The sequence below is a fragment of the Gymnoscopelus microlampas genome, assembly GCF_963454915.1.
Source record: "Gymnoscopelus microlampas genome assembly, chromosome: 6".
NCBI lineage: Eukaryota > Metazoa > Chordata > Actinopteri > Myctophiformes > Myctophidae > Gymnoscopelus > Gymnoscopelus microlampas.
The window spans coordinates 20998315-21025853 of NC_139943.1; the positions used below are offsets into that span (position 1 = coordinate 20998315).

The 27539-nt window shown below is 41.3% G+C and overlaps 2 protein-coding genes across 3 annotated transcripts in view; one reads left to right on the forward strand and one right to left on the reverse strand.

The window, feature by feature from the left end:
- The window catches only part of LOC311047666 (carbohydrate sulfotransferase 8-like), a 69654-nt gene extending 48714 nt beyond the window's left edge, over nucleotides 1-20940 (forward strand). For both annotated transcript variants that reach the window (XM_084060463.1, XM_084060464.1), the window contains exons 3-4: nucleotides 14828-14868; nucleotides 17474-20940. In XM_084060463.1, coding sequence (XP_083916589.1) covers nucleotides 14828-14868; nucleotides 17474-18547 — 1115 coding nt within the window. In that variant the 3' untranslated portion in view covers nucleotides 18548-20940. The remainder of the gene's footprint in view (nucleotides 1-14827; nucleotides 14869-17473) is intronic.
- A 4935-nt stretch (nucleotides 20941-25875) lies between these two features.
- LOC311047186 (enolase-like) lies at nucleotides 25876-27174 on the reverse strand (the record flags this gene model as incomplete). Its single annotated transcript, XM_084059826.1, has 1 exon — nucleotides 25876-27174. The coding sequence occupies one exon, from the start codon at nucleotides 27172-27174 to the stop codon at nucleotides 25876-25878; it is 1299 nt and encodes a 432-aa protein (XP_083915952.1).
- Between the last annotated feature and the right edge of the window lie 365 nt (nucleotides 27175-27539).

Here is a 27539-nt window from a genome sequence, read left to right on the forward strand (position 1 = left end):
TTAAACCTGGTATAATGTAAGTTCCAGTGTTTTACTTCTAGTGATGTGGATTATATGATTATTATTTAAGAATTGATGAACTTGAGTTATATGGATATTTAGATGTTTAATATTATGAAGTAAATACTTGGCCTATTATTATTTTGATGATATACCTTAATGTATAATATAATTTAAAGGCCATATTTATGTTTGATATTATAATTTGCATGATATTATAATTTGTTTCTTTGTCTTTGTTTAGAACCATGGCATCATCATGAAACCTAATGTCAACCCTATTCTTCATTATCCGGCTAAAATAAACTGGATATTTGATTGCAACCTTTGTTTCCTGGTGGTTTGTGGCTCCAGTATGAACTTTAAATCCTAACAATGCCTAACCATAGTCCACATCCTTGCACTGTCTCTTTATGCTCCATATGAGGGCCTGTTGTCCTGAGGGGGTCAGAATGTAGCTACTACTGAAACACTTTGCCAGTACCACTTTGCAAGATTTTCACTAAGACAATGTTTGGTCCATTAATTTTATTGAATCTGAGCTAGAATCAGCACAGTACTTCCTGATGCCTTTGTATCAACATCAGAACATACACCTCTGAGCGTAGAGGTGTAACTGCATACACAGTAAAATGCTGAGTGTTCATTTAATAGCTTTCAGAGCCATTTGTGCACTCTGTGTAAAATGAACACTCAGTATTTTACAGTGTATGGCCTTAAATACTCCTCTCTACCCTGTATGCTTCCTGCACATGGCTTTCATTATGGCCTCCACATGAGTTTACAACCCACTAAGCAATAATAATAAATAACAATAATTATAAAGTACTTGTACGGCGCCCTACACACATAAATTGCAGCTCAAGATGCTATACAGTAGCCTGGTAAACCATCCCGGTCGCGTGAATTCACATTATCATGCGTCTTCTACAGAAGACACATGATAGTTTATATACAAAGAGAACCTAGGCTAGGTAGGTTTGAGTAATTGTCTGGAGGACCCCAGGCTACATTGATATCCGCTCTAGTTTCTGCCACCTGGTGACACAAGGTTATATTCTCTCTAGATAACTGCAAAACGAGTTGATCCCAGTATAATCCAACACAAGTTAAACGAACTACGCTGTCTACAACCCGCAAGACAATATGGGAAATTGATGCCATGTGTTAACTAATGCTTCTGACGCAGATGTGTGACCATACCCCTAACCACTTAAAGGAATAGTTCACCCAAAAAAGTACTTATTTTCTATCAATTAAACACCCCATGACCGGCGGAGTCTAAATGCTGGTCAATTGAGTAGACTCCACCGGTCATCAAATACTACTTTAAGCCCTCTATTCTTGATAAAACAGACCAGTTACAACTACTGTATACTTGGACCGCTTTTTTCCCTCTACACCAATTTTGGTGTAGCAACACGTTGTGAGCTTGTAGATCTGATATTTTTGGCAAATGTTCCCCCCAGATTACTGATGCTGGGCTTCAAGTGGTTAATGAAATAGGAGGACACTGTGTTAATATTTGGTTGTTGCATTTGATTTAGCTCAGTAAACTGGTTTGTCTGTATGGTAGACTGTGTGCTGATATGTTGTCTTTTTATTAATAATAAACTAAGTCTGCAAATCAAATTCCCCTCATTTATCAAATTTCCTTAGGTAGAGTTGTCAGATTAATTGAATCAGTAAATATATTATTTTGTTGTTGCAAAATGAAAAACCTGGCAGGGGCTTACCATTGTTTGTGGTTGTCAGTGTGCTGTAGAGAGTGTTGAATTTTGATTTGCATATTATAGTGTTGGCAGGCCACTGCTAAGCTCTATAAAATTGCATTTGGTTATTATTATGGTGAGGTACCGTATACTGTTGTTACATCCGTTTTTGATAGGATTTAAAGCTAAGCTTAAAGAGAAATACCACTGAAATGTGTCTGAGAAATACAGCATGTTGCTCCTATGCCCTAGGAGAGTTCACTCTATGAGTAAACATTCTCTGCTGTCTTCCTGGAATAAAAGGAGGGAACAGCTTGTCATGCATCTTTATTCTAAGATGTCTCACCCCACACACACGACTCCATAGAGGATGACAATGAAAAATATGCTAGAGGAGGACTGTGACGGAAGCCAGAATGACTGCCAGGGGATCAGGGTGCACTGACAATTGGAGCGGTGAAGTTTAGCAACAGTACTAGAAGCTCAGGGATATTGTTGTTTATGCTGTGTTTCATAGTCACATTCAGTCAATCGTTTGTTTTAAATGAGCTGTACTGTACCTTGATCTGTATGATACAGTTGGGGGAGGTATGTTCATGTTCATTAAACAAATTGGTCAAGAACATAGCTGTAGCCAAATAGCAATCATGAGTCGTTAAATTGTGCATTGTTGTATTATAGTATTAGTCGTTAAATATCAAAAATAGACCTTTTTCACAGCAACCATATAGACCAATTAATTGTTTACTAACATTGAGACTGGATGCACAGGTGATTGTTTCACGCAATCAATTTCCAACCTGTTGTTTCGGGGTGCGCTAGTTTCAGCACATCCCAACCCCCTCTTGTGTGTTGGCTAGTGAGGCGCGTCCTAGCGAGACCTGATAGAATGGGTTTCTTTTAGCGCATACTGGTTGCACGCATACTGGTTCTTATCAGTGTGACGTCGTCTGTTAAGGGGTCTATTGGCATGAAACAATTTAGTAGGGTAAACACAGGTGCTACAAATTCTACATAAAAATATTGGGATGTGTTCCATTCAGGTCAAACGGAGTCGGGGTGCTCACTGGAAATGCTACACTAAATGGAACAAAACCTTAATTAGTATGATTGGTAACACCTGTGTTTACCCTACTATTTAATGTCAATATGGTTGCCGTGGAAAAAGGTCTATTCAGCATTTCCTGTATTTATGGCTATGTTGCTCAGTATTTTAGCTGAATGTGTAGAGAGGCCGCCTGGGAAACAGAAGGTCTCAGGTTCGAGGCTCGGCTATGTGTTGAGGTGTCAATGAGCAAGACACTTAACCCCTAACTGCCCCTCCCCCGAGCGCTCAATATGACCGTTTGAGAAGCCATCAGCTGGGTGAAGCTGAAACTTGAATATCCCCTGCAGGATTAATACGGTCTGCATTCATTAGTATGCATATACTGTACAGTTGCATGGGCATGTAATGCGATACGTTGTGTTTATGCGTTTAGTCTGTTTACTGTACATAAGTGTAAGCACACATTCGCGCGCATGCATGTTTGCAGGTGCAGTGTGCTGTGCATATGTATGTCCATACGGTATATGCACACGTACATGTGTGTTCACACGCACAGGTGTGATACGCTGTGCTCTCATGGTATCATTAGTGGGCTCACTTCAGTCCCAGCCCACTTACCACTGTTGTGGCCCTACCAAGCTCCAATGGGATTGGCTGGAGCAGGTGCAGAGCGGGGCATGCATGACATGCGGTTGTGTAATTAATTAGCCTCCTGTGGGAGGGAGCACTACTGACGCGGGTCAGGAGTCCGTAAATACGCCCATGCCGGACCCCGAGATTTCTGCTTTGTCTTTACTTCCATGCTGTTTAGCCATAGTTTGCACTTCTTAGAGTTGGTGGACATGTCAGCAGTGCAGTTTTGTTGACTAACCTAGGTGGAGCAAAAAGAGAGTACATCAGAAATACAATAATAGGAGAGAGAGAGATGGTAGTTTGGGATTCTAGAATTGTGTTAAAACCCATTGAGACCTGAAGCCGTCTCCTAAATCCCAACAGTTTTCTGAAAAACGTATGTTTCTATATCAGTGGTGCTCAATCTTTTTCATGTCAAGGACCCCCAAAATTATATGTATTTGGCTGCGGACCCCCATCAAAATATTTTGTTCCAGGGACCCCCTGAAGCAAAGATTTGAGTTAAAAATGTTCGCTTTAAAAATATATTCAAAGATTTGCACACATTTTCACAAATTTTCAAAAATAGCAGATCTACAAGCTCGTAGCGTGGCACTCGGTGCCGCGCTATGAGCTTGTATATCTGCTATTTTTGAATAGCCCAAAGTGTAAAATAATGCTTTCTTAGCTCAAATCTAAAAATGACACAGTTCCAAGTCTTAATGGGTTAATCGCTGAGTAGAATAATGTACCATCACCACAATACCAGATCCCGGATCTGGTATTGTGGTGGTACTGGTGCCACTGTTGACATATTGGCAGCCTGCAGAGCTGCACAGTACATGCTGACACACATTTGGCACAGCTGGGCCACGGGGACGCCAGGGCTCTGCGTACAGTGCCTCTCACTGGTTTGCTTTCCAAGTAAACAACCCAGTCAAAAAAATGTAGAAACATTTAAATAGAGACATTGCATACTAAAACACAATAGAGAACATCATCACAATAAGAAAAGTAATTATTAAGGAATTTGCTTTAGTTCATGAAGTGATAATGCAACATTCATCAGTGAAAACAGGACCATTGACTCATGTAAAAGCATGTAGTGCAACAAGCACACTGCACAACAAACATTCAGACAGAATAGACTATACATCTAGACTTTTAGATTTCATACAGATTCATAATAATCATAGTCAATAATAAATGAAATGGTGAACCTCTTTTTCCTCCTCTCAGCTAATACAAGGACTGTGTGACTGTCCATAATACTATGTCAACTGTTCCCGGCCCCAGCATTGCCATCTGTGATGGTGTCGGGAACGTCACCGTCGGAGCTCACCAGCTGAGCTGCCGCATGGCGGACGGGGCTTTTCCTCTCGAGATTAGCAATTATATCCGTCCATTCGACCGTATATTTAAAATCCAACACATTGGGAGATAACTGCGGGACAGACAGAGCAGAAAGTCAGAGTTGTGTTAGGATGTAATGAAGTCCACAACTAGGCTGACAGCCGAGCGATGCCTGGCTATGTCCACCACCCGGCTGGTGAATAATTGGTTGTTTGTGCACGCACGCACGCACATTTTCGTTACTATACCTCAAATATCATATACACCAATTGTTCTCAACCTTTTCAGGCCGTGACCCCCCAAAATAATCATATTTGAACTGGGACACCCCCCCCCCCCCCCTGACAAGCACTTGGAATGTAGGAGTTGAGGCATTAAATATTGTTTGACTCGGTTCCACAGATAAATATCGAGAATATAGCCGATCTGAATCTTGTAGATCGGCCATTTTCTTATATTATTTGACAATTTGACCAATATTTGACCAGTTCTTATATAATAGTTTGTTGATTACTTTTGATGCAGTAATGGTCTTTTTTTATAGGTATTAAAAAGGTCTTAAAAGTCCTTAAATTGTCACTTCACTGTCATCTGGGACCCCCCAAAATCATGTGGGGATCCCCCTGGGGGTTTCGATCCACTTTCGAACAACTACAAATGCGCACATACCTGTAGACACGCACACCAAATGTAGGAATGCAGGAACGCACTGCCCATCATCAGCTTGACTTAGTGTCTGTCTTCATGTCCGTCTGCCTCGAGCGCCAGGGTTTGGCATGTAATTGATGGAAGAGGGCGTTGCCTGTGTAGGTCAGAGATTGACAGCTCTGTCACACGGCTGTCAGCCTGGGCAGATCCCCTGCCCACCGCCACCTCCATCACCACCCAGCATTGACTTCTCCGTCTGCATACAAAGACATTAACCACATGAACCCTAGCTTGTAGCTTCCCTCTTCTGGGCATGTCATAATAAGAGAACATTCGGTGAAAATAGGCAAACATTCAGCAAAAATAGCGTTGCGTTGCGGCACGTTATGGACTTGTAGATCGGCTGTTTTCGGCAAAGAGATTTGTTGTAGTGAGAAGGAAGAAGAGGATCAAGTATAGATATAGGGACTCCGGTCAACCAAGTACAGTAAGTGGTTAAACACAGTGTTATGTATGATTAAATAAGGTATGCTGTGAGTTCACTACAAATCGGTAATAGATATGAGATCCAGTTGATGATGTGATATACTTTACACATAACGGGAGGAATAAAGAGCAGTTGAAACTGATCTGTGTATGTGTGTCACAGTCGTTTCATACACAACACGCAGTTCTTTATCATTTTTTTCAAATACATTATTTTCCATAATCGATTAAATCGATTAGTTTGATTAACTGTTGCACCTCTAGAGGACAGTGAGGAAGAAATATTCCTTCTGTCACCTCCCTCAGCAACGACTGCCGACGTGCCCTGGAGCAATGCTAAAAATTGCTTAGTGGTCAATCCAGGGTGGCCAGCAACTGATTTTTTTATTTTTTTTATCCCTCGATTTTGTAACCCTTTTTTTCACCCGGTGCCAATTTGCTAAGTGATCCTGGGCACTACACTCCCCCCACCAGCCTAGGGAGGCCAGGGCCGAGCTCATGCCTCCTTCAATGCATGAGAGCCAACTGACCTTCTTGTCACCCGACAGGGGGGAGTTTCCCTGGTTGGACGTAGCGCGTGGAAGGAACACGTTATTCCAACCAGTTCCCTTCCCCTCCATCAGGCGCCCCGGCGGACCAGGGGGAGGCAGTATAGTGACCAGGATTACTACATGTTTTTGTGAGGGTATTAATTAACTACCCTAGGAGACACGGGGAGAACATGCAAACTCCACACAGAGTAGGCCCTTTCGCTAACCCCACCTAGGGTATGGGCACTGGTGACGCGGAGGAGAAGACACGCCCCCCAGCGCTTGAAGCCTTTGATTGTATAGGGCAGCTACCAGGTCTGTTTGTGTGTAAACTGCATAGCTGGCTGATGTTGTGAAAGGCCATTCATACTCCATCCATTTAGGACTACCCCTACAAAGTAGAAGCCCCCTGGTGCAACCCGATATCCGAGTGGTTAGGACATGTACCACATGGGCTCTAATGCCTGACAGCAAGTCCCCGGTTCGATTCTCGGCCAGCCGGACCATTTGCTGCATGTCACTTGATTCAATCAATAAAATGTATATAATGTGTTTTTAGAGCAACGTTTCGGTCAAGGAACAAATTTCTCAACACTACTGCATTGAGAAATGCTTTCTTGTGTATTTGACTTTGGATTGGGGTTACTAACAACTCATGTGTTGAATATAATGATGTCTGTATCATTTGTCAGTATGCCTGAAGAATGTCCTTGACTGAAACATTGCTAGTTAATAACTATAAATATTTCCTATATTGAGTAAATGAAGAGTGTGCAGTTTTTTTTATTCTTTATTCTTGTGCACTCAATCATATAAGTTACAATCATATAAATTAACACGAAAGATTTTACTGTGTATCAACACTCCAATGCAGGCTGTTGCATGGTCGAATACTGTTTTTATTCAAAAAAAAATTGCTGTCTGGATTCGTACAAGCTCTGAGTGGGGATTTTTCTGAAGTTGCCTCTCGGATGTGAATTGGGTGGGAAGGGGCGGAGGTGCTGGGAGGTGCTGCGGAGCACAGTTAAAAGGCAGGTGAAGATTTGGAACTCCTGACTCAGTGGCTGTTCTTTGAAGAGAGATGTGCTTAGTGGGGTTGCCTTTTATCTGCTGTGTGTGTGTGTGTGTGTGTGTGTGTGTGTGTGTGTGTGTGTGTGTGTGTGTGTGTGTGTGAGAGTGTGTGTGCGTGTGCGTGTGTGTGTGTGTGTGTGGGGGGGGGGGGGGGGGGGTAGGGGAGCAGGTGCAAGCTTTGCATATACCCTAAATAGATAGGTAAACGGGCCTGTCACAGCCTGTGCGACAACTGTGTTTACACAGCCATGGCAGATGATACCATTTCAAGCAAGATTTAGATCCACAGATTGGCATGGCTTGCTGCTACTTGTTATTCTCCTCACACTTTTCTTCAGGGTGCAGTGATGTCGCATTAAATAGAGAGATTTGTCAATTATGAGATGTGGATGAATGCCATAACACATATATGACCACTAATACAATGGGAATTATTATACTTAAACACAATCTTTTCTTACTTTATATGAAATTGATGTGGGCTGTTGTTGCAGAAAAGACCATCTGTTTTACATAACCTGCATCCATCTGAGAGTACTTTAATGCTACAGTGGTTTTGAATCTTCTAAGTAGTCTAGGTAACAATTTTGTAATAGCTTTAGAAGGTGAGGAACCTCTAGTTTACAAATAAATTAAGCAATTAAGCCTTAAGTTTAGCTGGGTAAGCCCTAGACTACAGCACTGTGTGTACGGGATCTTAAAATAGGTCTTCCACTATATAGGCTTCTGACTTTGCCTGAGAATGCAGCTGCCCTGCACCCAGCCACCCACCCACTTATTGTACCACAGACACACACACACACACACACACACACACACACACACACACACACACACACACACACACACACACACACACACACACACACACACACACACACACACACACACACACAGATAAACATAGACACACACACAAACACACAGATAAACATAGATACGCCCAGATATACAGAGATACCCACAGATAAACACACATACACATACACCCAGATAAACACAGATACACACAGATTCACACAGATACACACAAACAATGTGCCTGCTGTCTATGTGAAGTATAACAGGGCAATTTATACTTAGTTGCACACTGGTGTCACACACCGCAAATAGCTGATCTATAAGCTCACAACACGATGCAGTGCAACAAAGTATACCAAGCCCTTACTGAAGAGGTGAAATCAGGAGAAAGAAAAATCACCTTATGGGCATATTGTTGTTACTATTATTACAATTATTATTATTGACCCCGGAATGCTTGGCACCAGATTCGCTAGAGAGGTCATCATAATAGAATTGAGAACCAGAAATAATATTCAGAGCTACATTGCAATATGATAGCCACCCTCTCCATGGTGTTTTTAATAGCCTTAGAAGCACCTTTAATGATCGGCTGCTTATGCCAAGGTGTTCCACTGAACTTTAACAAAAGACTTTTATGCCTGCAGCTGTTACGTTATTATGCTGTGGCTCTGTAGGAGACGAGCCGTCTAGAAGAGCTGGCTGTGTGCGTGCACGTGTGTTTATGTCACCGTCCATCTGTCCGTATGTCCGTCCGGGGCTAATCTCACAGTTCTTGTGCATGCTGCCAGTAGGCCATGGCAGTTTCTTTTTCACATTATTGTGGATATTATTTTTACTTTTTACAACTAAAATGTTATGCTTTCAATCATTTCTTCAACTTTATATACATTTTAAGTCAATGGAAGTCGGAGTAGGTTGAATTGTTTCCGAAATATTGATATTACTGATGTCATAGTAATGCCGTCATAGACTGGCCACATGATGTCCGAGATCCAACATTTCCAGTTGAACAGAATTTCCAGTGTTCTCTTGTTGTATTGGGTAGTACTGATTGCAGTGCCTGTGTGTAATTAATGTGGTGGTACTGTATATGTGTTCTGTTGTGACTACTGTCAATAATGTATATATCTTAATTATGGTATTATGGTTGTTGCATGCAGTCAGTAGCTAATGAAGTTTCCCTCTTGGGGATTAATAAAGTAATGAAATCAAATTACAGATGGCAATAATACTCATAATTATGATCATTACAAAGTAATTTACACAGTAAATGAATTAGACTAGATGGAAAATGTACAAAGTAAAACGCTAACAGCCAATGAAATTGTGTTGAACAAAAACAAGAGACAGGGAAGACGTGGACATCATTTTAGATGCTGCTTATATATTTCCCAGCCTCTGTAGCAGATAGACACATGAAATAAATAAACATGAAGCTTGAACATTTGGCTATTAGGCTACTGGAAATTACTTTCATTTGTGCTAATGTTCATTTTAAAAACAATCTATAAAGAAAGAAAAATCTATAATCAATTCCACAAATCTCTGTATGTCTGTCTTTGCTTTTTTATTGATATTCTTTTAATGAAAATTAGGGCAAATGAAAGTCATTTTCAGTAAAAGCCAAAGGTTTAAGCTCTCAAATGTTTCTGTTTTTGTTTCATGTTTCTATCTGCTACAGAGTCTGAGAAATATATTTTTCAGTGAAGTGAAATTGTTTCAGAAAACTGTTTTTAGGAGGTCATTTACAGAAACGCCTTAAGGCGTGTTTAGACTCGGCCTCAGGTCTAAATGGGTTAAGACGTGCTTTAAAGCTTGTGGCAATCCAAAGCCTGGGAGTCCTGACTGCAAATGCCCGGTCACCTTTTGTAATAAATGTAATGCCCTTGGGACGACTCAAAGGACCCTGGCCAGACGACTTCAGGCTGTGATCGGGCTCATACATTCATTTGAGGCATGAAGGAGGGCTGTAGGGGGCAAGGGTAGGTGGGCAGGATACCATAATGGATTATATAAAGTACCTTGTAGCCGAATGATTGCAAGTTTGGTGCTTTAGCAATCAGCCAGGTGTGTTGAAATGTCACTAAGAAAGCCATCGGACTGACTGCTCTAAACCACTGTATTTATGACTTCACTTTAAATGTCAACGAGAGAGACGATAGGAGATGATAGGCGATAACTGAAGAGACCTTTAAGGATTGACTTAAGCACTAACACTACAAAAGAGGTTTCGAAGACCGAGTATTAGAAATGTGCCCCCAAAATCTTCTGCATTGAATAACTGTGAAGCCTCAAAATAACGCACGCACGCACACACACGCACACGCACGCACACACACACACACACACACACACACACACACACACACACACACACACACACACACACACACACACACACACACACACACACACACACACACACACACACACACACACACACACACACACACACACACTGTTGACACGGCGGCCCAGGATGCTGATAACCTTGGGTGTCAGGTTGATGGTGGAGCTGGCACTGTGAAGCCATCTGGATCTCCCATTACCTCTGGCACATAAAACATGAGCAGGACCACACTGCAGGAGCCTGCCTCCCTGCTTGTGCGTGTGTGTGTGTGTGTGTGTGTGTGTGTGTGTGTGTGTGTGTGCGTGTGCGTGTGCGTGTGCGTGTGCACGTGCGCGTTTATGTGTATGTACTGTATGTGAGAGAGAGAAAGAAAATTACTATTGATGCATATGTGTAAATACTGTATGTATATGTGTGTACTGTATATGAGTAGGCTATATAGTATACTGTATACAATATTTACAGTATATATATACATAGTATATATATATAATATATACTGTATGTATGCGATTTCTCTGTGTATGCGCGTGTGTGTGTGTGTGCATATACAGTTTGTGCACACTCTATTTAGGATTCTGCAATGCTGCCAGAGTTATCTGGACTATGACTTGCCTCCTGTTGATTGCTGTCAAGCATTGCTGGCTTTGTCTGGACTCTGTTGTGTCCGTGAGGAGGCCAATAACTCCCATCAGCCAAGAGTTTTTCTATGGTAAATGAGTGGGCCTTTCACAAACAAATTACAACTGCTCATTTTACGTTATGTGCTGACTCGATGTTTGACTGCAATGGATAAGTCCTTTCCTCTGAGTTGTTCTGAATTGTTTCCACCGTGCCGGTCAGTTGTGTAGATCTACTGTTGTCACGATGCAACACATTGTGAGCTTGTGGATCAGCTATTACAGCTATTCGCCATTTCGTCGTACATCATAGTATATAGGGCGTAAGTGGTTAAACATTTTTTTATGCTTTATATGTATTTATCACACAGAATTGGAATAACGATCAATCATTTCATTTTATATAATGGTCAAATAAAAAGAATACAAAATAAAATGAGATAGAAAGGTAAAATGGTAGTGGTAATAAGTGTTGTTTTGAAAGGTTTCACTTCATGATGTTTGTCTGTTGGATTGTAGTTGACAGCTGAACCACAATTTGAAACAACTGGGAAAATAGGAACTGCATTGAAAAGAAAATGGACTTATCCTGTATAGCAGTGTGCAAGACCAGCTTTGACAAGGTCATGCTGAAGCTATGCAGTCAAGGTGTATCACATACCAGCTTTGAGTTATGACTTACTACACTCTCTGTCACATCCCACGTTTATAAACACATCAGTGAAGCTGCCCTTGAAATGACTAGCAAATATCAAATGGTCTGTAAGCAATAATATACGAGTTAGTAGACACGGCAAACTGTGAGAACTTGGCCCTGTAGTGTTGTGTGGCTGTAGGCATGAGGGGAGGGATAGACATTAGTTATCAGATAATACTGATAATGCAAAGCTTTGGCTGCACAGAATAAGCGTAAACTAATCGAAGCTTCTAGATGTTCATTTGTTGTTACCTTTGGCTAGGGCTGGGCAATTAACCGAAAATATATTGAAACCGGTATTTAGAACCAATAACCAACTTATAACTTTTTGATATTTTTTGTTTTCTTATAGGCCTACTGTATATCAAAGAATTGCCAGGAAAACATGTGAATAGATATTTTTTCTCGTTAAATATCTCTATATTCTGATAGTACTCATTGCTATAGAGTGTTTGTTCAGTATTAGGAGTCTCCTCGTCTCTCCACCTCTTTATAAAACAGAAAATGCATTTTCGTTTCAGTTTCAGTTTCATTTCCAATTTTATCCAACCAGGACAGAGAACTCAATCAGGATACAGATTAAACAAGTGAAATTGGAAGTGATGACACTAAGAAATGAGCGTGCAAAATTGGAACTGGAACACTATACAAATTAAGCTTAAAAATTGGTACTTTCTCCTGATTGGCTGAGATTTTTACACCTACCGAAAAATGTATTTTCTGTTTATTAAAGAGCTGGAGAGACGGGGAGACTCCTGTTACTGAACAAACACTCTATAGCAATGATTACTATCAGAATATAGTATTTTAACCTTTTAACAAAATACTTTTTGTTTTAACCAAAAAATATCACTTACCCTACCTTTAATGATATGAATGGGTTGTCAAATTTTGGCTCAGAAACCATTGGAACCATTCATAGTTTTGTCAAAAGAGGGGCATTAACTTTCTGGACATTAAAAAGGGTGCATCAAAAATCTGGTCATTAGAATAAAGGGGAGCATTAAGTAATTCAGCATAAAAAACATAGACATCTGTGTCTCAGCATTCAGTACATCTACATCAACATAGAAACCCCAGGGTTTTCATGTTTCCCTTCATCCCTTTTTTCAGAAATCAACTATTCAAACTAAATTTACATGCAGCTGCTGAGTGTCGCAATTAATCATGTTGAGGGTTTGACTGATAACGCAATTCAGCCACGAATGAAGAGGGACTGTGAAATGGACTGAACAGAGTGTAGATCAGAGGGTAGATTGTAGTGTAGATTTGGCTGATGCAGCGCTTATGGATATTTCTGCTCTATAATGATTGCTGTCCTTGTTTTTGCATTGTCATCTAATTTTTACTTTATTTTTCAAGAACAATCCCACATGGAATTTCTTGGCATCAAAAATAGCAGCAGTCATTCTCAATTATTTACTATGGTACAGTAGACACAAAGCGATTAAAGCATTCAGATTTTCTGTATTTACCTGACACGCTCATCTGGAGTTATTTAGAGTTATTTGGAACGGGTGCACCAAATGAGGCTTATGGTTTATGTGCTGGGTATGGTACCAGAGTCATGGGAAAGGGTACTGGCCATGTAGGAAAACCATTATATCACAGGATGTGTCATTTATTAACCCACTGGACTCCACATGATCATTCTCTATCCCCTATCCCCTATTCTCTCTCTCTCTCTCTCTCTCTCTCTCTCTCTCTCTCTCTCTCTCTCTCTGCTGTCACACTCACACACACACACACACACACACACACACACACACACACACACACACACACACACACACACACACACACACACACACACACCTGGCCTCTCTATCAAAACCTAATCTTGAGCCCTCTCTTGGCAACTCCATCTGTAATGCACACCATCTCTCCTCCAGCCTTTGGGGCGGGTTGCCTCACCAGAATATTTTCAGCCTGGCTGGACAAAGTTGTTTTCCTCCCACTCCGGACTTTATGCAGTGAACAGTGGCGCCATTACATCTGCTGTGCAGATAAATGTCAATGGCAGCGGATAATTCGTAAAATAATCACGTGACCTTTCGGGGGTAGTTCACACAGCAGCTGTGGAAGTTGAGAAGGTTACTGTTAAAGAGTTTCCTTCCAGCAGGAGATATCCATCATTTGAAAACAAAAACAAAAAAGACAAACACTTATTCTTAGAATATTGACTGATTGATTTTGATGTCACAGGATCAGAGCAAGTTATGGCACGTTTGTGGAGACAAAAACGATTACTCTTTTTCCAAGAGATATCTTTGAAGATATTGATCGATGAACTTAAGATCATGTTTTTTGGTTAGTCCAGCATCATGAATCATATGTTTTTATTAGAGCTGTGTTCTGCTGTGGAGGTGGATACAGCCTGACCCAAATGTCCAGGTTGTGTGTCAGTGGTATTAAGGTTGAGCGGGTACAGTAAGCTCTTATATTCAGCGTGTGTGTGTGTGTGTGTGTGTGTGTGTGTGTGTGTGTGTGTGTGTGTGTGTGTGTGTGTGTGTGTGTGTGTGTGTGTGTGTGTGTGTGTGTGTGTGTGTGTGTGTGTGCGTGCGTCCAGCTAATCTCGTATGCTAGCAGGCCAAGGACCTCAATTCCTGAATATAATTTGTAGAGAAAGAGGTTGATAGTTTAATCCAAAGACCCTCATTTAATATATATATAAAGTCTTAATTAATTAATGCTTTGGTGAAAAAAGTTCTGCATTATGTCGCTCGACAAGAAAGACTTTTTCAGCTGAAAAGAATGTAGGTGTGATTCACATAATGTTTTATCTTGACTTCTGACATCATTCCTTTTTCACAGACTATTTCACATTTGCTTTAATACTGTTTATCTCCTTTGAAGAAATATCTCAACAGCTATTTTTATTCTATTTGCCCTCCAGGAGCCAAGTTCATGGTGGGTCCACGGTGGCCAATTCAAAAGGTAAGAAAAACCGATGCCTTCCACGCGTGTGTGTATGCGCATGTGTGTGTGCGTGCATGCGTAAATTCATGTGTGTGTGCATGCTTCTATGTGTGCATGCTTGTACGTGTGCATGTGTATGTGTGCATGTGATTGTTGTCAGTCTGAGTTTACCTTTGAGCTGGCATGAGAAGCTTTTCCATCATGTAAAATAAAGATCTAGTGCCATCTTGTGGAATGTTTAGTATATTGCACTTGATTCCACTCAAAGCTGTACACTGCAATGTGTGATTTGGGCTTATTGATCGGCAATAACTAGAAACCAAAGAACCAGTAACTATCTGTGCTGTTTGGGAATAGTGGCCCATATACTGTGTGCGTAGGCTATGCACACAGTATAAAAAAAACAGGCAAGAAAAGATCTTAGTGTTTTTAATCTGTAATGTTACCAAGACCCTTACAGAGATGTTTCTTGGACAGTAGATAAGAGTGGTGTTTCTGGCCATCCCGCCACCCTAGGCGAGATGGCTATGCACACAGTATTAAAAAACAGGCAAGAAAAGATCGTAGTGTTTTTAATCTGTAATGTTACCAAGACCCTTACAGAGATGTTTCTTGGACAGTAGATAAGAGTGGTGTTTCTGGCCATCCCGCCACCCTAGGTGAGATCATCAAAAAAGTTTTTAGAATTATAAGCAAAAGCAGGTGTGCAACCCTTTTTCTAGACAGTAACATGTCAGTATCATCTCAATGTCATGGTAAGTATCATGTCAGTATCAAGGCAGTATCATGGTCAGTATCATGCCAGTGAAATATTGTATATTTATATTTTTTACAGCAATATATAATTGCTGTGGTTAAAGAATTGCTACCACCCCCCCCCCCCCCCAAGAAAATAAGGGGGAAAAAAAAATGATATTTGCTAATATAATAATGGCCAATAAAGGCCAAACTGGAGTTATTCCGGGCCACAATTAAATTGATGGTAAAATGGTAATTTACCATTTCAATTGATTATTAAACTGCCTAAGATCACATGAATAACACATTTGTTTCAATGCAGTACTTGTTTTTACATTTTAGCCTTTGAAAAATTAACTGTATGAAGGTGGAAAGTAATTGCTTTTGCTGTAATTGTCTTAATCTCCCATCGTGTTTAATACAGTGTATTAAAGTGTATACTGTGCCCTGCCAGGAGATGTATGCATTCGCCTGTGTGTGTGTGTGTGTGTGTGTGTGTGTGTGTGTGTGTGTGTGTGTGTGTGTGTGTGTGTGTGTGTGTGTGTGTGTGTGTGTGTGTGTGTGTGTGTGTGTGTGTGTGTGTGTGTGTGTGTGTGTGTGTGTGTGTGTGTGTGTGCGCGCGCGCTTGTGCGTGTGTGCGTGGCTGTCTGTCTGTCTGTCTGTCAGTTTCTGCGTGTCTGTCCGTAACTAATCTTGTATACTTCTAGGATGATCAGCGTCATATTTATTGTGCTCAGTGATAGCAGGCCAAGGACCTCAATTCCCAAATATATTTTCTAATCGGTCAATTACAAATATGTATGCCCTTTTTGTGAATTAATAATTCCAGTGCAATCATCCCTCCAGGCTATGGGATATGTGGGCACCTGCCCCTCCAGCTTATCGGATCTATAATACTACCTAGCCAATTTCAATGCAATTCATCAACCTGACCACATACCTCAAAACCCCCAATCACAAGTCTTAATGTCCGTGGACATTCAACTCAGTCCGAGCTGTTTAGAGAGTTTAGAGTGCTGACACTCGGCAAAGCTTGCGCCAAAACTAATTTAGCCTAATACAGTGCCATCCTGAAAGCACAGATATGTACAGTTGCTGAACAGGCATGCTGAATTTGAACATAACATGTTTTGGGCGATATGATCAGGAGGACATCCCTTCTGAATTTAACATTAAATATGCAGGTGTATGGGTTGAGATGCCAATCTGTCTCTTTTCTCTCTCTCTATTTCCATCTCATGCAGAGTGTCACACACAAACACAGGTCTGAGGTCTCACTCCTGAGACTATGGTAAAATGGTCTGCCACCTTTTAGATATCTCTAATCCTAAATGCCATTACTTTTCAGTGTAATGTACAATTGACTGTCACCTTGTATATCCCCCATTACAGTGCTTACTTCCTCCCGCGAAGGACTTGCAAAGTGACGTGTCGTGGGCCTTTGAAAATCAAGCACTTGTCAAATCACAACCTTTGTTTGACTGCTGATACAAACAAAATGTACACATAGCATTAGCATTAATAATAATCAGGACTTTGCACTTAACAGAGAAATTTGAATGACAGCAATTGGACAGACAGATGGCTAGAAGTAGACAATTTGTGTGAGAGAGCGAGTGGAAGACAGTAGGGACGATGTACAACTGGTAATGATATGCCACGCTTCTGTTTCATGGCTCTGCATAGTAATTTCATTGGCTTTGCATATACATTATTATTTTTATTATTATAGGGCATGCCTCCTGGGAGAGATTTGTGCTCTACTGAGACTCGTGCTCTACTCTACTGAGATTTGAAATAACGTTATAGTTATTAAGTTATTGTTTTGTTTAATCAAACACAGTTTATTTAATAACTGACTTCAAGTACTCTTGTTGGGTTTTAGGACACAGGTAATGCAGCAGTGGAGGACCTCAGTCCAGGTCAAGCTGAAGGCAGTCTAAAACAAGAGAACCCAGTCTCCAACCACGGCCTCCATCAAACTTCTTACTACTCTCCTCCACCCTCTGAAGACCAAGCCGTCAGCCCCAAACAGCCGGTCACCAAACGCCACAGGAAACTGCTACTGAAGACCAACTCTGCAACCTCTACTGCCCCTGCTGGTGAGGAGGAGCAACGGCAGCAGCGTTTGTCCAATACACAGGAGTCCCGTCGTCAGCTGCTAAGGGAGGTCTGTGCCAAGTACCAGCCTGGCGTGACCGAGCAGAGCGTCTCACGCCGGCAGGTGTCTCGGATCTATGTGGAGGACCACTCCAGGTTGCTGTACTGCGAGGTGCCAAAGGCTGGATGCTCCAACTGGAAGAGGGTGCTCATGGTGCTGGGTGGGAGTGCCGTCTCCACGCGGGGCATCCCTCATGACGCAGCCCACTATGCCAACCACCTCAGCCGCCTGGAGGGCTATGATAGCTCAGGCATTGCAGAGAGGCTCCAATCTTACACCAAGGTGCTGTTCGTGCGGGAGCCCTTTGAGCGGCTGGTGTCTGCATTCCGCGACAAGTTTGAGAGCCCCAACTCCTACTACCACCCTGTGTTTGGACGGCCGATCATTTCAAGATACCGCGCCAACGCCACACAGACTGCCTTGCGCACAGGCACCGGAGTCACATTTCGGGAGTTTGTCCAGTACCTGCTAGATGTGCGTCGACCCGTGGGGATGGACATACACTGGGAGCCAGTCAGCCAGCTCTGTAACCCATGCCTCCTTCGCTACAACTTCATTGGAAAGTTTGAGAACCTTGAGGAAGAGGCCAACTTTCTGCTTCGGAAGATCGGAGCGCCGAGCAACCTCACCTTCCCCGACTTCAAGGACAGGAACCCACATGCGGAAAGGACTTCCTCCAAAATCACCCAGAGGTACTTTGCACAGTTGAACTCCACAGAGCGGCAGAAGGCTTATGATTTTTATTACATGGACTATCTGATGTTTAATTACCCCAAGCCCTTCAAGGACCTTTATTAAAATGACGTGGGTCTGCCAGGTCAAGATTCCCTCACTTTATGGACTGCGTGCAGAGATTTTTTTCTGTGGGTTTTGAATACACCCTGCTGGCACATTTTCAACATGACAAATTCATGCTTAATCAAATGTGTGGAATTTCACAGGACCATGGAGAAAACTCTTTCTTGGGTATAACCAAATACCAAAAAGGTGATTCAGATGTTTTTGTATGTCATTGAACTCTTGATGTTTGTTATTTGAAAGATCACATTAGGCCACCCTATAGCAGCCTTCAACTAATCTATTTAACTGAAATACCATAGCGCCTACAGTTTGAAATGTATTATTTAGTGACTTCTATGAAGTTAAATATACATTGACTCAACATTATGGTAATTGTGTCAAGCTTATGAACAGTGTCACCTGAAGATGCTTGTTAATTTGTATATTATGGTCATTATTATATAAGAATCATAAGAGATAGAAGCAAAATTTTATGGAATATAATGGTCTGCTCTTTCGCAGTTTCATGTGATTGTAAAATTCCTGGCTGAAAATTAAATCAAAACTGCCTTATGGGGAATTAAGTTTTCTTGCACTTCCAATGGGACACATGGTTTCAGAACCAATGACTAAGTGGAAACATATGTTCAAAATATATGAACATTATATCCTAGCCTTAACACTGCCATTTCACCCGATGCATTTATGTTAGTTGTTTTAAAACATGTGCTGTGATTATAAATAAATATATGAACCTTTTACTTATGACACAACTGTCTGTGTATATTCCTCTTGAAACAAAAATGTTAAGAGTTTTGTTCCAAAATGAAACCATTTGAAGAACTTAACTGTTCATATCATGCAATGCAGATACAGCAAAAGGAAAAATACATCCAAGTCAGTAAATATACGTATTTACAATTTTCTGCCCATTATTTTATACTTTTCAATACATTAAAAAATACACTTCTTCAGTGTTTTTATACACATGCATTCCTGAATGCATTATTTTATCACTGATTCTTATTCAAAATGCTATACTGTAGTTACATTTGGATTCATAGCAGTCACCTCATGCTATAATGAAGCCTATTATTGTCCTAGAGTCAGACAATATCTATGCTATATCTAATCTGTCTAACAATTTCTCTTGAAGGTAAATATTTCAATATGGATTGTATACAGTAATAGGCTGTGAAGATGTGGAGTTCAAGTTGTGAGTTCAAGTCCCCCAACCTCAACGAAATGTGTGTTTTGAGAGCCAATATCTTGAATACAGCTCATGATATTCTTCTTTGCCATGTCATACTGGGGGAACAACATTTTTGGAGTTGAAATAGACAGTCTGGAGGTGTTGGCAGAGAGGAGGGTGAGGAAAAGGCTGAACATTATCCACTATCTCATCCCCTCTGATGATCTGGTGATGATAAGAAACACAGCCACAACTTGGCACAAACATCGCTCATGGGTCTGGACTTTGAACAGGCTACTTTTCACTCTTTTACTTTGCATACAATACAATTTGTACATTTTGCATAGTCATTTCATTATTGACCCAGATTATGACCACTAGGGGCCCTGCCCTACTGTGTGCATGCGCTATCTATAGGGTGCTGCAGAGAGCACATGCCCCCATTCACATCAACAGGGCTACAGTGGAAAGTGAGCAGGTTCAGGTTCCCCGCCCTGGGTTCACGTCAGTGAGGTCCAGAGCTGGTCACATCATGTGGGCATCATTGTTAAGGTGGCTAAACAATGGCCAGCTGCTTGGTATGGAAGATGCTCTACTCACGACCCATGGCTCTACGGAGGGTGATTAAAACAGCACAGCACATCACCAGGACTGAGCTGCCAGCCTGAGACCTTTACATCCAGACGGTAACAGAGTGAACATACTGTCATACTGACTTTCTCAATTACCATCAACAAAAGTTCAGGGGCAAAATTATAAAAGAGTTGGCATCCACCTGCCTTATATGGCCAGCTCTACACTGCCTTCTCCAGGAAAAGGATAATGAGCAGCTTGAACGTTTTTTATTGTGGGTGATTATGGTCCAGAGCAAGTGGGTACACTTTTTACTCATGTACAGTAGATGTCGATGTTACGGTGGGAGAATGTGAGGCAACTGAAGGGGAGGACACTTTACAGTGCTGGACACTGCATCAAGAGTCAGTTTGGGATAGAGGTGATGGGTTTTTTTTTCCCCAGGAGACCTTAGGTCAGTGAGGCAGTTATTATACTGGACTGCCTCTGTGTTTATCCAGGGTAAGACCAATTTAGGTAGGACTAATTAGATGTTTCACTACACTGATACAGGGAAGGTTAACCCAATTAAAATGCCCCCACATAGGGTTACTCTCCATCTCCAGCAGATACTGTATTAACCGTATGAGACTGCAATCTGCAACCCACAACACACTGCTGTGTGTGTGTGTGTGTGTGTGTGTGTGTGTGTGTGTGTGTGTGTGTGTGTGTGTGTGTGTGTGTGTGTGTGTGTGTGTGTGTGTGTGTGTGTGTGTGTGTGTGTGTGTGTGGGTTCCTGTCCTTGTATGTGTTATAAAATACGTAATATTATAATTATATTGATTATATTATAATATGAAGTATATGAGGCCTGGTTATGCATAGTTCCTTTCCTGGTGAAATAAATTACAATATCAAGAGCAGATTGTGTGTTTTTTTGTTTTGTTTTTTATTAGAGAGCAGCTGTCTCCTGTTCGCAGTTGAATGAATAATTAATGCAGTATATTAAAATTAAATAAAGTCAATAGTGATATTGCAAGAAAACAAATGCTTGAAAAAGGCTTATATAAATAAGCACACTGGATCAGTGATTTCATTTTATTTAATTATTTAGTATTATCATTAGGCCTGCAATGTTCACTGTGTCCACAGAAGGGCTACTGAGACTGTGGAATGAAAGCGGACTTTGCTCAGGCTCACAACCAAACCTTTAATGGCTTTAATAATGCTATTCATGGTAAACACATAGGAATGTCTAACACTAGATTACTTGGATAATAGCTACAATATGAACATTATATGGGGAGGCTAATGATATTATTAATATTTTAAAACAATATTTATAATTAAGGGCTATTTATGATAAGAAAATACATTTGTACAGAAGACTATTGTTAAGTCAAAACTGGAGCTTTGACTCAGGAGTGGAGCTTCATTGCCAGATCCTCTCCCTTATATGGTCAAAAAAACTACAACTACTAAAACAGGACTACACTTCCCAAGGTGCTCATTCAATCAAACTAATTCCAGAGAGAAGGAGAGACTCCAGAGAGGAGGGAAGAAATACCAAGTGCCAGTAAAAGAGTTCAGCCCAAAGACGCCAATGCTGTGAAATGGTTTTATTTAATGTTGCTTTTGAAATGCTGTTTAATGTTTGCAATGCTGCTTAAATGTGTTCATGTGTACTGCTAGGTTAAAAGTTAAGGAACACATTACATTGCAACATTGATTTCTTGTGTTTGGAAAGTTAAGTGTGAAGTTAAAGTACAAAAGAATAATACAAAGTTAAAAAGGTACCATGTTGTGGTTTATTTGATTTAAAACTACTAAAATGTGGAATTCATGAATTTGCCGTGTTAAAAAATGTTTAAAATGCCAAGTGAAAAAGAGCCGATCTACAAGCTTGTGCATCAGCTATTTTTCCGAAGATGTGTCTTTATGTTATTTATATAATTGTTTAAAGACACTTATTGTTTGGTCTAAGGGCTTTAATTGTTTGGAAGGGACCATACATATGTTCCTAACCTAAACCTAACCCTAATCTTAACCTTAGTGGGGGAACATAGAACCCGGGGAACATAGGGATGACCCCGTTTGGAACATGTATTGTTTTTAAACATTTATTGTTTTAACATTTAATTGTTTGGAACATTTATTGTTTTAAACCATTTATTGTTTTAAAACATTTATTGGTTTGGAACGTTTATTGTTTTGGACATTTATTGTTTGAAACTTTAGTTGTTTGAAACTTAATTATTTAAAACCTTAGTTGTTTAAAACTTGTGTTAAAACTTTATTGGTTTAAAACTTGTTTGAAAACACAAAGTTGTTTAAAATTGAGTTGTTTAAAGAAATGCTATGATTTGTTGTAAAATGGCAATGTTGCTAACCTTTATTGTTTCTCTGTGTTAAAGGTTTACAACCTAACTACTAATTGATTGAAGACCAGACCGATTCAACCAAAACCAACAAGTGAAACAAATGAAAAACAAACAAGTTGGAAAATAAAAGAGTTGACTGAGTCTGAAAATCATATGAGTTGCGTCCTTGTATGTCCTTTGGAGCTAAACTAGGAAGGGACTTCACAACTATATTGACTACCAAGTGCCAATATTAGGCTCAGTGTGTGGAGGTTTGTGCTCATATTAGTTGAATAATAACTATACAAATTATGAGGGGAGGCTAATAATATGAATCTATTAAAGCAATATGTATGCATAAGTAAGAGCTGTTTATGATAAGTAGGAAATGGATTTTCACAGAAAACAATATATTGACTGTACCAATGGCCAATATTATGCATAGGAAGCACCATAAATGACAGCACCATGGAAGCACCATAGATGACAGGGAAGCACCATAGAAGTCAGGGAAGCACCATAGGAAGCACCATAGATGACAGGGAAGCACCATAGATGACATGGTGGAGGTTCTTCCTTGGCCTACTGGGAGTGTGCGTTCAAGGTTTCTCACCGATCGGTCCAGCGGTGCTTGTGGCATTTCGGGCCCCTCCTGAGGCGGACTGACAATGTATTTTACCAGGACAATGCCCGCTGGGCCCATCAATAGTGGGCCCAACTGATGAATGAAAACCTTTCAAAATAGGCTATAGCCTACTGCATGTTGGGTACATACAAATAAATCAATTTCCTATACCTTGATACATTACGTTGATACATTTAAATTGGTGTGTTATTGTATTAATACATTCATTATGTATTATGACATGCATTGCCAAGGGCATACACTGGTCACTGAGCGGCATTTGTATGGTAAAGTATGGATCGCAAACCACTGAGCAGAGCTGCCAAGCGTAAACTTGTTGTTTTGATTCAATGTGAAGCATGTATTTAATATTTCCTGTCTAATCCTATTCCAAACTATCTATATTTTGTCAATCTTGTAAGAGGTGCTATCTGTTCAACCATTATTAATTATATCTAAGTTAAACATATTACATACTGATGAAAGGCAGGCTCTGGCTCCGTCAATTAGAACACTACTTCTCGTGTCTATCGGAACATTACTTCATGTCTCCGGGGTTGTGAGTTCAAGCCCAACTTTCACCTGTCTTTATGTACTGCATAAAGTGTGAAAGTCTAAATGAACTTCAAGTTAAAACAGTAGCACAGTGAGATACAACATTACTTCATTCATGTCTCCAAGGTTGTGAGTTCAAACCCCACTCATAGGAAGTGCAGTCTTTAGAGCCAACTCCAGGTGGAACAGTAGTCTTAGGTAACTGTTCTTTATAGTGTCTTTAAATATTAGTGTCATACTATTTTGTTTGTATAGTAACTACAGTACACAACTATTCTTGTTTATATAGATGCAACTTTTTTCCTTTAAATATTAGTGCCATTAATTCATAGGCTATCTGTAACAGTTCAGTTGGGTGAGGATGTTCTTTCCATAACCCCCCAACCTTACCTCTCTGGAAACATCCGGGAGAGACATGGCCTCTACCTGACCCCATCCTCTGGGTTTGTGATCCAGTATATTAGGATGGCTTGGGACTTGAACCTGCCAGATCATTTTGCAGAGGTCACGATTAAGTTGACCTCACGCACTGCACCAACAGTACCTTCACAGTTCACACTCTAGACAGGTTCTCAGTGGCGTCAGTTCAGCAAAAGCTAAGGTATGGCAGCATGCACGCGACCTCAATTTTTGTGCGGTTCTGGGCGGGTTGGGTTCGTTTTTTTCCAGTTTCTGGTTACTTTATTTCGGTTTTAGGGTTAGGATTCGGGTTAGGTTAGGGTTATGTTATTTAATTCTTATTTTTGCCTGATTTTCCTGATTTATTATCAAAAAAGTACTTCTTTTTTTTTTCTTCCCTGGAGCCAGGGTATGGCAGCTGCAATAGCCTGCCATACCCAATTGACGCCCCTGCAGGTTCTCCCAGTGCTCTTGAAGTGTTCTTCTACAGTATAAACTACCTTTCAAAACTGTAAAAGTATGTACCTAGAAAGTAAAAAAAAAGGATGTAAAACATAATCGAATCATGTGGATCTTGGGATCCACATGTGAGCAGCGTGGCTCCAATGTGGATTTCATGTGGCCAGCCTGGGATCTATCAATCTATGACGTATCTCTGACGTATGACTCGGAACCTTTGGCAAAGTTTCTGCCCAAGCCCCATTGAAGTTATATACATATGTGTGTGTGTGTGTGTGTGTGTGTGTGTGTGTGTATATAATGTATTATTTATATTTCGGATTGCATGCCTGACTTTCTGCATGTTTAGTCTAGTTGATGTCTGCTGCTTTACTTTTTCTTTTTCCTATCGATTAGTCACCTCATGGAGACTTGAGTTCATGGATATTTTTATGTTTTTTTCGCATTCCTAAGCCAATAATTTGATGACCGGCAATGGTTCCGATAGGAGACACAAAGAGTCTCCTTTGTGTCTCCTACCGGAACCGCTGCCCACCGGTCTGCCGGTGGGAACCGCTGCCGGTGGGAACCGCTGCCCACCGGTCTGCTGGCAGACCGGTGGGCAGCGGTTCCGGTAGGAGACACAAAGGAGACTCTTTGTGTCTCCTATCGGAACCATTGCCGGTCATCAAATTATTGGCTTAGGAATGCGACAAAAATATCCATGAATTCAAGTCTCCATGGGGTGACTAATCGATAGGAAAAAAAGTCATTTTGGGGTTGTACTATCCCTTTAACTGTTGATGTTTTTTTATAGGTTCTCTCATGTCATGTTTTTTCTTTCCAAAATTATATTGTTTATTACATACTGTATAGTATGTCTACCAATGCTTACAACAACACATTCTGCTCAAGGCAGCTCTGTAGCCTACTTACAGAAGGTCTGCACTTAAATACTTGGAGAGAACCAATAACACTATAAAGTAAAAGAAAGCTCTATCAGTTACACAGACACAGATGGGCTGCGCTGTGGTGCACCGTGCACGAGAACATAGAAACACAGTTCTCCACTACTGCCTGTGTTGTGCCAGTGTCACAAATCACAGGCTTGGACCTTGGATTTCAGTTGCGTTCCATCTTCTTTCTGGAAAGAGTGGGCATATACTGTATGTGTGGGATTGTTTATGAGTATTGAAAACACAAAGGCCCAAGGAGGAAGACCAGCTCAGATAGGGTGCCTGAAGTTCTGGCCAGCGAAGCGGGCATCATTGCCAAGTTCCTCTTCAATCCTTAGCAGCTGGTTGTACTTGGCCAAGCGCTCAGATCGGCAAGGTGCACCTGTCTTGATTTGTCCAGTGCAGAGTCCAACCGCCAGGTCAGCAATGAAGGTGTCCTCTGTCTCTCCAGAGCGGTGGCTCACCATCACGCCCCAGCCATTGCTTTGGGCCATCTTGCATGCCTGTAGGGACTCTGTGACAGAGCCAATCTGGTTGACCTTGAGGAGCAGGCAGTTGCAGGCCTTGTCGGCCACACCCTTGGCAATGCGCTTGGGGTTGGTGACTGTGAGGTCATCACCCACCACCTGGATACTGGTGCTTGCTGTGAATTTGGACCATGCCTCCCAGTCATCTTGGTCAAAGGGATCCTCAATTGACACCACAGGGTAATCATTGACAAAGCTCCTGTAGAGGTCGGCCAGCTGGTCGGGGTTAATGTAACGGTATGGGTTATCAGGGGACTTGAAGTCCAGGTCGTACTTGCCACCTTTGTAGAACTCAGAGGCGGCCACGTCCATGCCAATTACGATCTTGTCAGTGTAACCAGCCTTGGCGATGGCATTCTTCAGCAGCTCCAGTGCTTCCTTGTTCTCCAGAATGTTAGGGGCGAAGCCACCCTCATCTCCTACATTGGTGGCATCTTTGCCGTACTTCTCCTTGATGACATTCTTCAGGTTATGGTAGACCTCTGCACCAATACGCAAAGCCTCCTTGAAGCTGCTGGCTCCCACAGGTAGGATCATGAACTCCTGCATAGCCAGCTTGTTGCCAGCATGGGAGCCACCATTGATGACGTTGAAAGCAGGGACGGGGAGGATGACGTTGGAGTTACCAGCAAGGTCAGCAATGTGTCGGTAGAGAGGCACACCTTTTTCTGCTGCACCAGCCTTGCACACAGCCAGGGAAACACCCAGGATGGTATTAGCGCCAAACTTGGACTTGTTCTCTGTGCCGTCCATGTCGAGCATCAGCCTGTCAACCTTCTCCTGCTCCAAGACATTGATGTTCTGGCTAACCAGTGCAGGTGCAATTGTTTTATTGATATGCTCAACAGCTTTTGAGACACCTTTGCCCATGTAGCATGTCTTGTCATTGTCACGGAGCTCCAGTGCCTCATAAATGCCTGTAGAGGCACCGCTGGGCACTGCAGCCCTAAATAGACCTTTTTCGGTGTACAGATCGACCTCCACAGTGGGATTGCCACGGGAGTCCAAGATCTGACGTGCGTGGATCTTCAGGATGGACATGGTTTTAGAGATCTGTCAGCTAACTATGAGTAGTTCTTAGTCTCTCATGCGGGAGGGCAGATAAGGAGCTTGTGACAGTCCCAGCTGATGATTATGTCCCTGACGATGACATCATGGTGATGACGTCAGTCTGTTGTCGAAATAATTAATACCGTAGTGTCATCAAAACATGTCATAAGCTATGTGGTAATATTATATTCTATCATTACCACATAACATAGTATGACATTTATTTATTATATATTTTGTCCTATGTATCACATATAAACAAAAACATCACACCTGTGTGAAGGTAGCGGCGCCTTTGATACATTTTGTCATCAATAAGTGTTTATAATGTGTTTATAGCCACGTGTCACGTGAAG